The sequence below is a fragment of the Poecilia formosa genome, unplaced genomic scaffold (genome assembly GCF_000485575.1).
Source record: "Poecilia formosa unplaced genomic scaffold, Poecilia_formosa-5.1.2 Scaffold454, whole genome shotgun sequence".
Taxonomy (NCBI): Eukaryota; Metazoa; Chordata; class Actinopteri; order Cyprinodontiformes; family Poeciliidae; genus Poecilia; species Poecilia formosa.
Genome location: NW_006800393.1, coordinates 375,333 through 387,372, shown reverse-complemented (window position 1 = coordinate 387,372; position 12,040 = coordinate 375,333). Strand labels below are relative to the sequence as shown.

The window sequence follows — 12,040 nt, the reverse complement described above, 5'->3', positions numbered from 1 at the left end:
ACAATTCAAGGTGACATTAATAGAGAAGAAGGGGGAGAAGAAATAAAACCAAACTTTAGCTTGAGGACATGCAGTCAAATGAAAATTAAACTATTCTAAAGTTTTATATGTAGTGACATTATGTGGTCCTCATGAGATTATAAAACAAGGAAACCTCATTTTAACACCACACAGACAGTGCTGTGAAATCTTCATTATTTTCCCCATTTGTTTATTTCAATAAAAAAATAAGGAAATATTGGAAATATGTTTACACCTGATAATGTGAAATATTCAATGAGCACTAAATGCCTGTACAAAATAACTAAAGTTTACAGGTTTTCAAGCCTAGCTTGCAGGAGGAAGATTCAGTTAATAGGAGATTAGATCCTGTGGTTATAATTTTGTTTTTATGATAAAAATTAGCAGTCAAGTAAATTCTTCAGTTTGAAAGATGTGTCTCGCAACATTTTTAAAGCTACTGCCCATTTATAATGCCCAAGGAGGAATAGAAACTACCATTAGTTGTGTTGGAGTTGCCAGAGACTTCCATGTCCGCTGGTACCACATCATCTGACCTCTCTGTTAAACCAAACCAATGTCAGAAGAATATATGCGATTTCTATTTAACAGAAATCTACAATCTAATTTTCTTTCCACTTATAAATATTCGTACCTTTGGCTGAGGGCAGATCATTGCTTTGTTCAACTTCAGTGGTGCATCTTCTGGTCACCCTGATGCAATGCAAGTAATCACCAGCTTTTGCAGATTCAGTGCATTGTTGCCGGGGTATGAGCATTCCTTTTCCCTCTTTAATCACTTTGTTATTATGGGCATGGTTTCCTTTGTTTCTTAACAGACAACCACAGCCGTCGTTCTTTAGGATCTTTGGGGTTGACGATGTACAGTTTAATGGTGGTCACCGCCTTTCCTATTTTTAAGAGATATTCTGGCCACCTGCTAAAAAAAATGGTATAACTTCAACAAGAAAACACAAATAATAGCTAACATGCATTAGAGAGACACTTACTGTTATATCCTATGAATATTTGTCAGGATGCTCCAGTTTCCTGTGATGTTCCGGTTGTTCACCACGAAGGTGAGGAACTGCATGATGCGGCCCACCTTCGACTTTTGATTTTCAATGTGCTTCTTTCCTCCACAGGAGCCCTTGAGGTGGTCCTAGTACCCCTCGATGCATTGCACTGAATAAAAAAGGACTCAATAGTACCATATACGGTTTATAAAAATTTTAAAATGTAGGAAGCACTGACATTACTCACACGTGAGAGCTGGAAACTGCCTGTACTGCTGTAGTACTGACAGCATTGTGGGTGTGGGTGGGGCGGTTTGCGTGTTCGAGGTTTCTTCCTCTGGTGACAACTCATTTTCCTCTGGCTCTTGGCAGAGCTCTGGTTCTGGGGGTGGAGGGGAGACTGGGGAAGGCGCCTTTTTGAGGGCCTGTTGAAGGTGAAAAGGTAAGGTTTAGCCTTCTAAAACGCCTTCCTGGATCTGGAGGAGCCAAGGAGTACCACAGAGGTCAATGACTCTTGGGAGCATTGACCTTAGCTCCTTTATGTCAAACACATAATGCCGTATGGCAGGGACACAGGTAGGTAATTGAATATGGTAATGAATTTTACATGCCTGCTCCAATCGCTTCTTGGTTCTTTTTAGCAGTGTTGCTTGGATCCTGTATTTTCTCCAAACATCCTTCAGCTCAGATTGGAGCTTGGAGAGGGTGTTAGAGAGGGTGTCACAGTTGGAGCAGTTGGACGGAGAATTGCATGCAGTGGCCACTTACAAGACATCGTGCTCTATATCAACGTCCAGGCTCAACATCATTGGAGGCTGAGGGTTGGTGGCCCTCAGTACCTTCAGCTGGTCCAAGGGTATAGCACCTCTTTAGATCTTTCAACAGCTCCTGTATTTTTCCAGCATCCAGCTCTGCTCCAGATGACAGTCCAGCCTTGACTTGGAATAACTGCAGTCTTCTACGGAACAGGACATCCGCCTTATGCTTCTGCCGGATCCATAATTTATTAAGATTGCCGGATGGCTTCGAGGAGGCAGGTAAGTGACGCAGGTAAGTCGAGGACACGTGAAAACCCACCTTTTTGCCCGAGGAGGACTCCCATCTTGTGCCGGGGTCTGTCAGGGTGTCGAAGGTTCTGCGTATCATGGCGAGCTGGCGGCACGACCTGTCCACTGCATATTCCTCCGCAGTGGAGATGTCGTGGCACATAATGCCACTTATCACCCTCCGCTCATCCGCCGGGAGGTGATCCCTTGCCTTCGGAAATAAAGGAAAGTTTTCAACATTTCCTTGTTACGTCCCGTTTTCAAAATGTTAGATGATCACTTACATAGGTGGCTATCGATGTCCTTATGTCAGTCACGGTGGGGGCGCCGGGCAAGCCCAAGTCGGACCAGGCCTTCTGGATAGGCAACAGGAGCTTGTTGAACCTCCTGTTGCCGTCTGTGAAGATGACAAGGTCCATCTCTGGCTCCAGCCCGGTGTGGATGTCGAGCCACCGCTCTAGCCACCCGAACTCCTCCGGGGTGAGGTAGACCTTCGCAGAGCCGAAGGCTCGGTTGGTCTTATGGTCCTTCATCTTTTGGGAGGGAGTGAGACAGAGAGAGAGAGGGGTTTGATTCCTGCCTGCCATTCCACGGCAGGACTCGCTCCCGCAGCAGCGAGTGATGATCCCAGATGGCAGCAGGAACTCTGCATCCTTCGACTTACATTGATGAGGAAGCCCTCGTCTTGCTCCTGGCCTCGGCGACCTCCAGAACAGTCATATTCTGGAGGACGCTGGTCCTTTGTGCATAGACACAGGAGATGTAGAGGGAGGGGAGCGCAAAAAACCTCATCAAATCCCCGGAGGAGTCCTCCTCCAGCTCGTCTGAAAAGAGGAGGAAAAAAAATTAAAGGAAACCCATTCAAAGGCCTGGACACAGGAACGAGGCGAGACACACACACACACACACACACACACACACACACACACACANTGCCGGATGGCTTCGAGGAGGCAGGTAAGTGACGCAGGTAAGTCGAGGACACGTGAAAACCCACCTTTTTGCCCGAGGAGGACTCCCATCTTGTGCCGGGGTCTGTCAGGGCGTCGAAGGTTCTGCGTATCGCGGCAAGCTGGCGGCACGCTGGCGGCACGCCCTGTCCACTGCGTAATATTTCTCTGCAGTGGAGATGTTGTGGCACATAATGCCACTTATCACCCCCCGCTCATCCACCGGGAGGTGATCCCTCGTCTTCGGAAATAAAGGAAAGTTTTCAACATTTCCTTGTTATGTCCCGTTTTCAAAATGTTAGATGATCATTTACGTAGGTGGCTATCGACGTCCTTATGTCAGTCACGGTGGGGGTGCCGGGCAAGCCCAAGTCGGGCCAGGCCTTTTGGATTGGCAACAGGAGCTTGTTGTCCTGTTGCCGTCTGTGAAGATGACAAGGTCCATCTCTGGCTCCAGCCCGGCGCGAATGTCGAGCCACTGCTCTAGCCACCCGAACTCCGGGGTGAGGTAGACCTTTGCAGAGCCGAAGGCTCGGTTGGTCTTATGGTCCTTCACCTTTTGGGAGGGAGGGAGAGAGAGAGAGGAAGGGTTTGGTTCCTGTCTGCCATTCCACAGCAGGACTTGCTGCTGCGAGATGGCCACCATCCCGCAGCAGTGAGTGATGATCCCAGATGGCAGCAGGAACTCTGCATCCTTCGACTTACATTGATGAGGAAGCCCTCGTCTTGCTCCTCATCCCTCGAGCTCCTGGCCTCAGCGATCTCCAGAACAGTCATATTCTGGAGGACGCCGGTCCTGTGTCCGTAGACACAGGAGATGTAGAGGGAGAGGAGCGCAAAAAACCTCATCAAATCCCCGGAGGAGTCCTCCTCCAGCTCGTCTGAAAAGAGGAGGAAAAAAAACAATTAAAGGAAACCCATTCAAAGGCCTGGACACAGGAACGAGGCGAGACACACACACACATACAGTCGAGGTGACAAAAGTCTCACTCACCGAGGACGCGGGGGATCTCCTCCCTGGCCCGGCAAGTGCGGAGGTGGCGCTTTGGGACCAGGTGCCGCAGCTTGGCCCTCTTGACCTGGATCTGATGCATCGCCACCCGTCTCCCGAGACCGGAGACGGATGACGATAACGCTCGGTGGACGGCCACTATGGTCCTCTTGGAAACCCAGGAGGTGGGTGGGGGAGTCTCCTTGAAGAAATCCACGACCTCCATGATGTTTACGAGGTATAATTTGACCGTGGTTACCGCCTTCCTCTGCTTCCGTAGATGTTCTGGCCATCTGCTCCAGGAAAAAGAATGGTACGAGTTCAACGAGAGGACGCCAAAAAACATTCGCCGACGTACATCGGAGAGGGCCTTACTCGTAGATTCTCCGGACGTTCTCGAGGACCGTCCACGCCACGGACCACCTCCCGCCGTTGGCCAGGAAGCTCAGGAAGTGGTGGATCCTGGCCAGCTTTGATTGCTGGTTCTCCACCTGCTTCCTCCCGCCGGTGGAGCCCTTCAAATAGTCCCAATAGGACTCCATGTACTGGACTGCATAAAATACATTTGAGAAGCAAAAAAAAATGGATTCAGGTAAGGTAAGGTAAGATTTTGCCAAGCAGGGACGGACGGACGGACGTGACTCACCGATGGCCGGCGGGAGGTTGCGAAATGGAGCCAGGACCCCAGGAACCCACGACCTCTGGTGCTCCTGGCCTCCTGGTTGGGCAGGAGGTCCTCCTGCTCCTCCGAAGAGGTCTCTTGGCGGGTTGCGGGCGGGGGGAGGCCAGAGACACCCGCAGCCTGCTGCTGCTGCTGAAGACAAGACAAAAAATAAATTAATTAATTAAAAAAGCATTTTTAGGTGCTGTCATTTTCGAGCAGCCGGCCCTGCTGCGGGATGGCGGACATCCCGCAGCAGGGCTGGCTGCGAGACTCCGGCAGGCGGGGAGGCTTCCATTTGTGAGCAGCAGGCCCTGCTGCAGGATGTCCACCATCCCGCAGCAGGACCGGCTGCTCGCAAATGGCAGACTCCCCGCCTGCCGGAAGTCCAGCTGCGAAATGGCAGCAGGAGGAGAACTCGCAGCCGGAAGTCAGTCCTGCCGGAAAGGAAAACACAGGTAGGTAAGGTAGGTCATTGACTGTGGGAATGAATTTTACATACCTGCTCCAGGTTCTTGACCCTATTCCGCTTCTTCTTTAGAGTCTTGGCCTGGATGCGGAACCTCCTCTGGAGCTCGAGGAGGTCAGCCTCCAGGACCTTGCAGTTGCCGCCGGTGGCCGGCGGCAAGCTGCAGGACACCCCCTCACTCGCGTCCTCCTCCTCGGGCTGGACGTCCAAGGAGGACGTCCAGGAGGGTTCGGGTGGGTCTTGGGGAGGTCCTGGAGCAGCTGCACAGTGTACTTCTTCTTGACCTCCTCCACCATTTTGGCGAGCTCACCCGCCTCCATCTCGGGATGGCCCATCTCGGATAGATGGGTGTCTAACCGAGAACGGGCGTACCCGCATCCCTGGATGAGGCAGGTGAGCCCGCAGATGTTGACCCTCCTTGAACCGTAGTTCAGGAGGATCTTTCTTTCATCCAGGTTTTTGACAAAGTGCTTTGCCAGCAGGTGCTTCCCCAAGTATCTAAACTTGTAGAAGCAGAGGGGGCACTCTGCTAATGATTTTGGCGGTGCCATTTTCTCTGTATGTCTGTGGATGAAAAATGAAATAAAGTTAAATAAAACTACAAAATAAAGGGTAAGTATCACATGTGGACCCACTACCACGTGTTTTGTGCTACACGTGCTGGAAAATGGCTGTACCGGGCTAGCTAGCCTCTCTAGCTCTTTTATACAATGTGGAAAAAAGAATTGGCTCCAGCAGTGGCTCGATTATTCTTGTGATATACAACAATGCAATCTCTGACCAGTTACGGGTGGACTGCACCGACCACCTGCTGAAGCAGAGGTACCTGTTGTGCTTTTGTTGTACACATGGATCCCTGTAGTTCAGCGGTTTTCATTGCGAGCTCTTTGCCAAAGTCGTCCTGGGATTCGAACCCAGTCACGTGGCTGCAATCCATTGCAAGTGGGGCACCTTGAACCACTGCACTACTGGAGCCACGTGGTAAAAAACGATTGGCGTATAGCGCTGTTGAAGAAGTACCCGTGGTGCTTTTTGCGGTACACAACCCAAACAGAACCTCTGTGAGCAGTCCCGGTTCCGTAGAACCTCTGTGCGTGGGTCACCCCGGTTCCTTTTGAACCGGGCACGGACGGACATACAGAATCATGGGGTAGTGCTTCCAAATGGCTGCCTTACCAAGGGCACGNATACAGTCGAGGTGACAAAAGTCTCACCGAGGACGCGGGGGATCTCCTCCCTGCACCTGGCCTGGCAAGTGCAGAGGTGGCGCTTTGGGACCAGGTGCCGCAGCTTGGCCCTCTTGACCTGGATCTGACGCATCGCCACCCGTCTCCCGAGACCGGAGACGGATGATGATAACGCTCGGTGGACAGCCACTATGGTCCTCTTGGAAACCCGGGAGGTGGGCGGGGGAGTCTCCTCGAAGAAACCCACGAACTCCATGATGTTTACGAGGTATAATTTGACCGTAGTTACCGCCTTCCTCTGCTTCCGCAGATGTTCTGGCCTTCTGCTCCGGGAAAAAGAATGGTACGAGTTCAACGAGAGAACGCCAAAAGACATTCGCCGACGTACATAGGAGAGGACCTTACTCGTAGATTCTCTGGACGTTCGAGGACTGTCCACGCCGCGGACCACCTCACGCCATTGGCCAGGAAGCTCAGGAAGTGGTGGATCCTGGCCAGCTTTGATTGCTGGTTCTCCACTTGCTTCCTCCCACCGGTGGAGCCCTTCAAATAGTCCCAATAGGACTCCATGTACTGGACTGCATAAAAGACATTTGAGAAGCCAAAAAAAATGGATTCAGGTAAGGTAAGATTTTGGCAAGCAGGGATGGACAGACGGACGTGACTCACCGATGGCCGGCGGGAGGTTGCGAAATGGAGCCAGGACCCCACGACCTCTGGTGCTCCTGGCCTCCTAGTTGGGCGGGAGGTCCTCCTGCTCCTCCTCCTCTGAAGAGGTCTCTTGGTGGGTGGCAGGCGGGGAGAGGCCAGAGACACCCGCAGCCTGCTGCTGAAGATGGGACAAACAATAAATTAATTAATTCATTAAAAAAGCATTTTTAGGTGCTGCCATTTTCGAGCAGCCAGCCCTGCTGCGGGATTGCGGACATCCCGCAGCAGGGCTGGCTGTGGGACTCCGGCAGGTGGGAGGCTTCCATTTGCAAGCAGCAGGCCCGGCTGCTCGCAAATGGCAGACTCCCCACCTGCCGGAAGTCCAGCTGCGAAATGGCAGCAGGAGGAGAACTCGCGGCCAGAAGTCAGTCCTGCCGAAAAGGAAAACAGGTTGGTAAGGTAGGTCATTGACTGTGGGAATGAATTTTACATACCTGCTCCAGGTTCTTGACCCTATTCCGCTTCTTCTTTAAGGTCTTGGCCTGGATGCGGAACCTCCTCTGGAGCTTGAGGAGGTCGGCCTCCAGGACCTTGCAGTTGCCGCCGGCCACCTGCGGTGAGCTGCAGGACACCTCCTCCCTTGCGTCCTCCTCCTCAGGCTGGACGTCCAAGGAGGACGTCCAGGAGGGTTCGGGTGGGTCTTGGGGAGGTCCTGGAGCAGCTGCACGGTGTACAGGAGGATCTTTCTTTCATCCAGGTTTTTGACAAAGTGCTTTGCCAGCAGGTGCTTCCCCAAGAATCTAAACTTGTAGAAGCAGAGGGGGCACTCTGCCAATGATTTTGGCGGTGCCATTTTCTCTGTATGTCTGTGGATGAAAAACGAAATAAAGTTAAATAAAACTACAAAATAAAGGGTAAGTATCACATGTGGAACCCCTGCCCAGGATCGGGGCACCGGACTCAGGCAGGGGCCCGGCCATTTGGCAGAGTCCCTGGACATCTCCTTATGGCCGGGGACTTTGTTGAAACGGCACAAGTCCCGTTCCGCCAAATGGCTGGACTGTTCCAGCCTATGGCTGGAACCCCTGCCCGGGACGGGGCACCTGGACCCCAGCAGGGGCCTGGACATTCGGTGGAGCCCCTGGACATCTCCTTATGGCTCACGCCCCTGGTAAGGCAGGGTTCATAGAACCAGAACCTTTATACAGCACAAGTCCTGTTCCACCAAATGGCAGGACCGTTCCAGCTTATGGCTGGACCCTCCCCGGGATTCGGACACCTGGGGAGTTGTCAAAAATACCCCTGCCGGAACCAGGGTCAGTCCCTGGACCTCCACTGGACCGGCCCCAGTCCTGGAGAACCGGGGGGTGGGGGGGTGGCTTCTGGAGATTCTTTACCCGGGATCGGGGCACCAGAACCCGGGCAGAAGCTCAGACATTCGGCGGAACACCTGGACATCTCCTTATGGCCGGGGACGTTGTTGAAACGGCACAAATTCCGTTCCGCCAAATGGCTGAACCGTTCCAGCTTATGGACATTTGGCAGAGTCCCTGGATGTCTCCTTATGTCTTGTGCCCCTGGTAAGGCAGCCATTTGGAAGCATCAACCCATGATTCCGTATGTCCGTCCGGGCCCGGTTCAAAAGGAACCAGGGTGACCCACGCACAGATGTTCTATGGAACCGGGACTGCTCACAGAGGTTCTGTTTGGGTTGTGTACCGCAAAAAGCACCACGGGTACTTCTTCAACAGCGCTATACGCCAATCGTTTTTTACCACGTGGCTCCAGTAGTGCAGTGGTTCAAGGTGCCCCACTTGCAATGGATTGCAGCCACGTGACTGGGTTCAAATCCCATGACGACTTTGGCGAAGAGCTCGCAATGAAAACCGCTAAACTACAGGGATCCATGTGTACAACAAAAGCACAACAGGTACCTCTGCTTCAGCAGGTGGTCGGTGCAGTCCACCTGTAACTGGTCGGAAATTGCGTTGTTGTATATCACAAGAATAATCAAGTCACTGCTGGAGCCAATTCTTTTTTCCACATTGTATAAAAGAGCTAGCGAGGCTAGTTAGCCCGGTGCAGCCATTTTCCAGCACCGGGTCCTGCTGCGGGATGGCGGCGGGGTGGGTGGCCGCCGCCATCCAGCGGCGGCAGGACTGGTTGGTTGGAGAGAGATTGCATATCACAAGATGACTGGAGCCACTTTTTAACAAATCTGAATGTTTTTAATGTTTCATCCAGACACACCAAGCAGGTCTGGTCTGGAAGTCTATTTATATGTCCGGGGACTTTGAAACGGCACGAGTCCCCGTTCCGCCAAATGGCTGGACCCGTTCCAGCTTATGGCTGGAACCCCTGCCCGGGATTGGGGCACCCGGACCCCGGCAGGGGCTCAGCCATTTGGCAGAACCCCTGGACGTCTCCTCATGGCCGGGGACTTTGTTGATACTACACAAGTCCCCCTTCCGCCAAATGGCTGGACCGTTCCAGCTTATGGCTGGCACCCGCGCCCGGGGTCAGGGCACCGGACATTCGGCGGAATCCCTGGACATCTCCTTATGTCTTGTGCCCCTGGTAAGGCAGACATTTGGAAGCATTGGCTTACACCACCTTATGTCAAGGGGCCTTACACCCGAGCACACCGCGGCTCAACAAGCCGAGGCCATTCGGAAGCACCACCCCATGATTCCGTATGTCCGGACCCGGTTCCACAGAACCGGGACCGCTCATGGAGGTTCCGTACCCGGGGTTCGGTTACCGGGACCCCGCCTTACCCTGTGGCTGTGGGACCTCCGAGGACTGAAAACCCAACCCTACCCCCCAGCCAGCAAAGACATCCTGCAGCACCCCTGTAAGGTCCCTTATGGCGGGCCTATAACTCCACAACCGAATGCCCTCGTATGGCAAGCGTGCTCCTTCCTGCTTCAGAGGACCCTCCCCGCTTCAGAGGACCCTCCCCCACCTACCCGGATACCGCCCGCCCCCGACTTTTTCGGGCCCGATCACACTCGCAGACATAGTCCGTCAATCCTCCCCACTGATAGGATGTTGTTCAAGTGTGCCATTTTGGAGATGCCGGATGGAAACTCCGGATGGCACACTTGGATAACACCTGTACATCCTCATAAATAAATGTCCAAAATGACATTTATTTGTTGTGCTATTTTGATAATTCTTGAAATCCACGAGCAAAATACATTATTCAACAGATTTATTGTATTTTCCAGTCCGTACATTCAAAACTCAATGTGTATTTACAAGAAATAAAAATGAAAAAAAAATGTAAGCAAAATTCTTCATTTTTTTTGTTTCAAACATAATAGCTACAAACCACTTACAGTTAGAGTATTTTTGACTGCAAAAATGGAAAATTTAGCTTTTCTTCATAAAGAGACCAAGCTTTTGCATGTACTCCAAATTGTTCAAGAACAGCAGCTGATTTAATTTCAGCCATGTTTGGTGATTTTGGTTCCATCAGTTAAGGGGTTAAGAACCATTTGAAAGCACGTGTTAGATCCAGGGTAGCTTGCTACCACGTGGTTTGCTCTCAACACATGCTTTCAGACGGTTGAATTCGGAAGTTTGTGCTTTCTAAGTTACATTAACTGAGCCATTCCACGGTAAAGTTGCTTATTAAACCCGTTTCTATGCCCACAAGGAGCAATGGTCCCCACAACCCCACAATGTAGACAGAAATAGGTTCCCTTAAGGGATATAAAAACCTGGTTCACACACACACACGGTTGGGGTCTTTTTCTCCTAAAATTGTCTGTGTGAGATGATCCTGTTGCAATAAAAACACACTAATTTCCAGCTCTTCTATGCATCTTCACCTGAAGTGTCATAAAATGTGAATAGTCTGTACATACACAAGTGCACATACAAACAAATAATTAGTCTTACTGCTTACCAAACAGGGACCGTTATAGCAACAAAAACTCTTTACACTTCAATTATTAANAAAAACGATTGGCGTATAGCGCTGTTGAAGAAGTACCCGTGGTGCTTTTTGCGGTACACAACCCAAACAGAACCTCTGTGAGCAGTCCCGGTTCCGTAGAACCTCTGTGCGTGGGTCACCCCGGTTCCTTTTGAACCGGGCACGGACGGACATACAGAATCATGGGGTAGTGCTTCCAAATGGCTGCCTTACCAAGGGCACGAGACATAAGGAGACGTCCAGGGACTGCCAAATGTCCATAAGCTGGAACGGTTCAGCCATTTGGCAGAACGGAACTTGTGCCGTTTCAACAAAGTCCCTGGCCATAAGGAGATGTCCGGGGGTTCCGCCGAATGTCTGAGCTTCTGCCTGGGTTCTGGTGCCCCGATCCCGGGTAAAGAATCTCCATAAGCCCCCCCCCTCAACCCCCCACCCCCCGGTTCTCCAGGACTGGGGGCAGTCCAGTGGAGGTCCAGGGACCGACCCCGGTTCCGGAGAACCAGGCAGGGGTATTTTTGACAACTCCCCAGGTATCCGAATCCCGGGGAGGGTCCAGCGATAAGCTGGAACGGTCCTGGCATTTGGTGGAACAGGACTTGTACTGTATAAAGGTTCTGGTTCTATGAACCCTGCCTTACCAGGGGCATGAGCCCCACTGATAGGATGTTCAAGTGTGCCATTTTGGAGATGCCGGATGGAAGCTCCGGATGGCACACTTGGATAACACCTGTACATCCTCATAAATAAATGTCCAAAATGACATTTCTTGTGCTATTTTGATAATTCTTGAAATCCACAAACAGAATACATTATTCAACAGATTTATTGTATTTTCCAGTCCGTACATTCAAAACTCAGTGTATTTACAAGAAATAAAAATGAAAAAAAATTTTGAAGCAAAATTTTTCAATTTTTTTGTGTTTCAAACGTAATAGCTACAAACCACTTACAGTCAAAGTACTTTTGACTGCAAACATGGAAAATTTAGCTTGTCTTCTTCATAAAGAGACCAAGCTTTTGCATGTACTCCTAATTGTTCAAGAACAGCAGCTGATTTAATTTCAGCCATGTTTGGTGATTTTGGTTCCATCAGTTAAGGGGTTAAGAACCATTTGAAAGCACGTGT

At 51.1% G+C, this 12,040-nt stretch overlaps 1 protein-coding gene across 3 annotated transcripts in view; it reads right to left on the bottom strand.

The window, feature by feature from the left end:
• Positions 1–1,016: 1,016 nt before the first annotated feature.
• LOC107833789 (uncharacterized) overlaps positions 1,017–12,040 on the bottom strand; it is a 25,355-nt gene continuing 14,331 nt past the window's right edge. Inside the window, exons 3-6 of one of the 3 annotated variants that reach the window (XM_016663897.1) lie at positions 3,718–3,856; positions 2,347–2,595; positions 1,264–2,273; positions 1,017–1,185 (exon numbers count right to left, since the gene is read on the bottom strand). In XM_016663897.1, the coding sequence (XP_016519383.1) occupies positions 1,803–2,273; positions 2,347–2,595; positions 3,718–3,789 (792 nt within the window). In that variant the 5' untranslated portion in view covers positions 3,790–3,856 and the 3' untranslated portion in view covers positions 1,017–1,185; positions 1,264–1,802. Of the gene's footprint in view, positions 1,186–1,263; positions 2,274–2,346; positions 2,596–2,726; positions 2,974–3,508; positions 3,569–3,717; positions 3,857–12,040 lie in introns of those variants that run through there. The other 2 variants (XM_016663899.1, XR_001659553.1) reach the window with 2 other exon arrangements.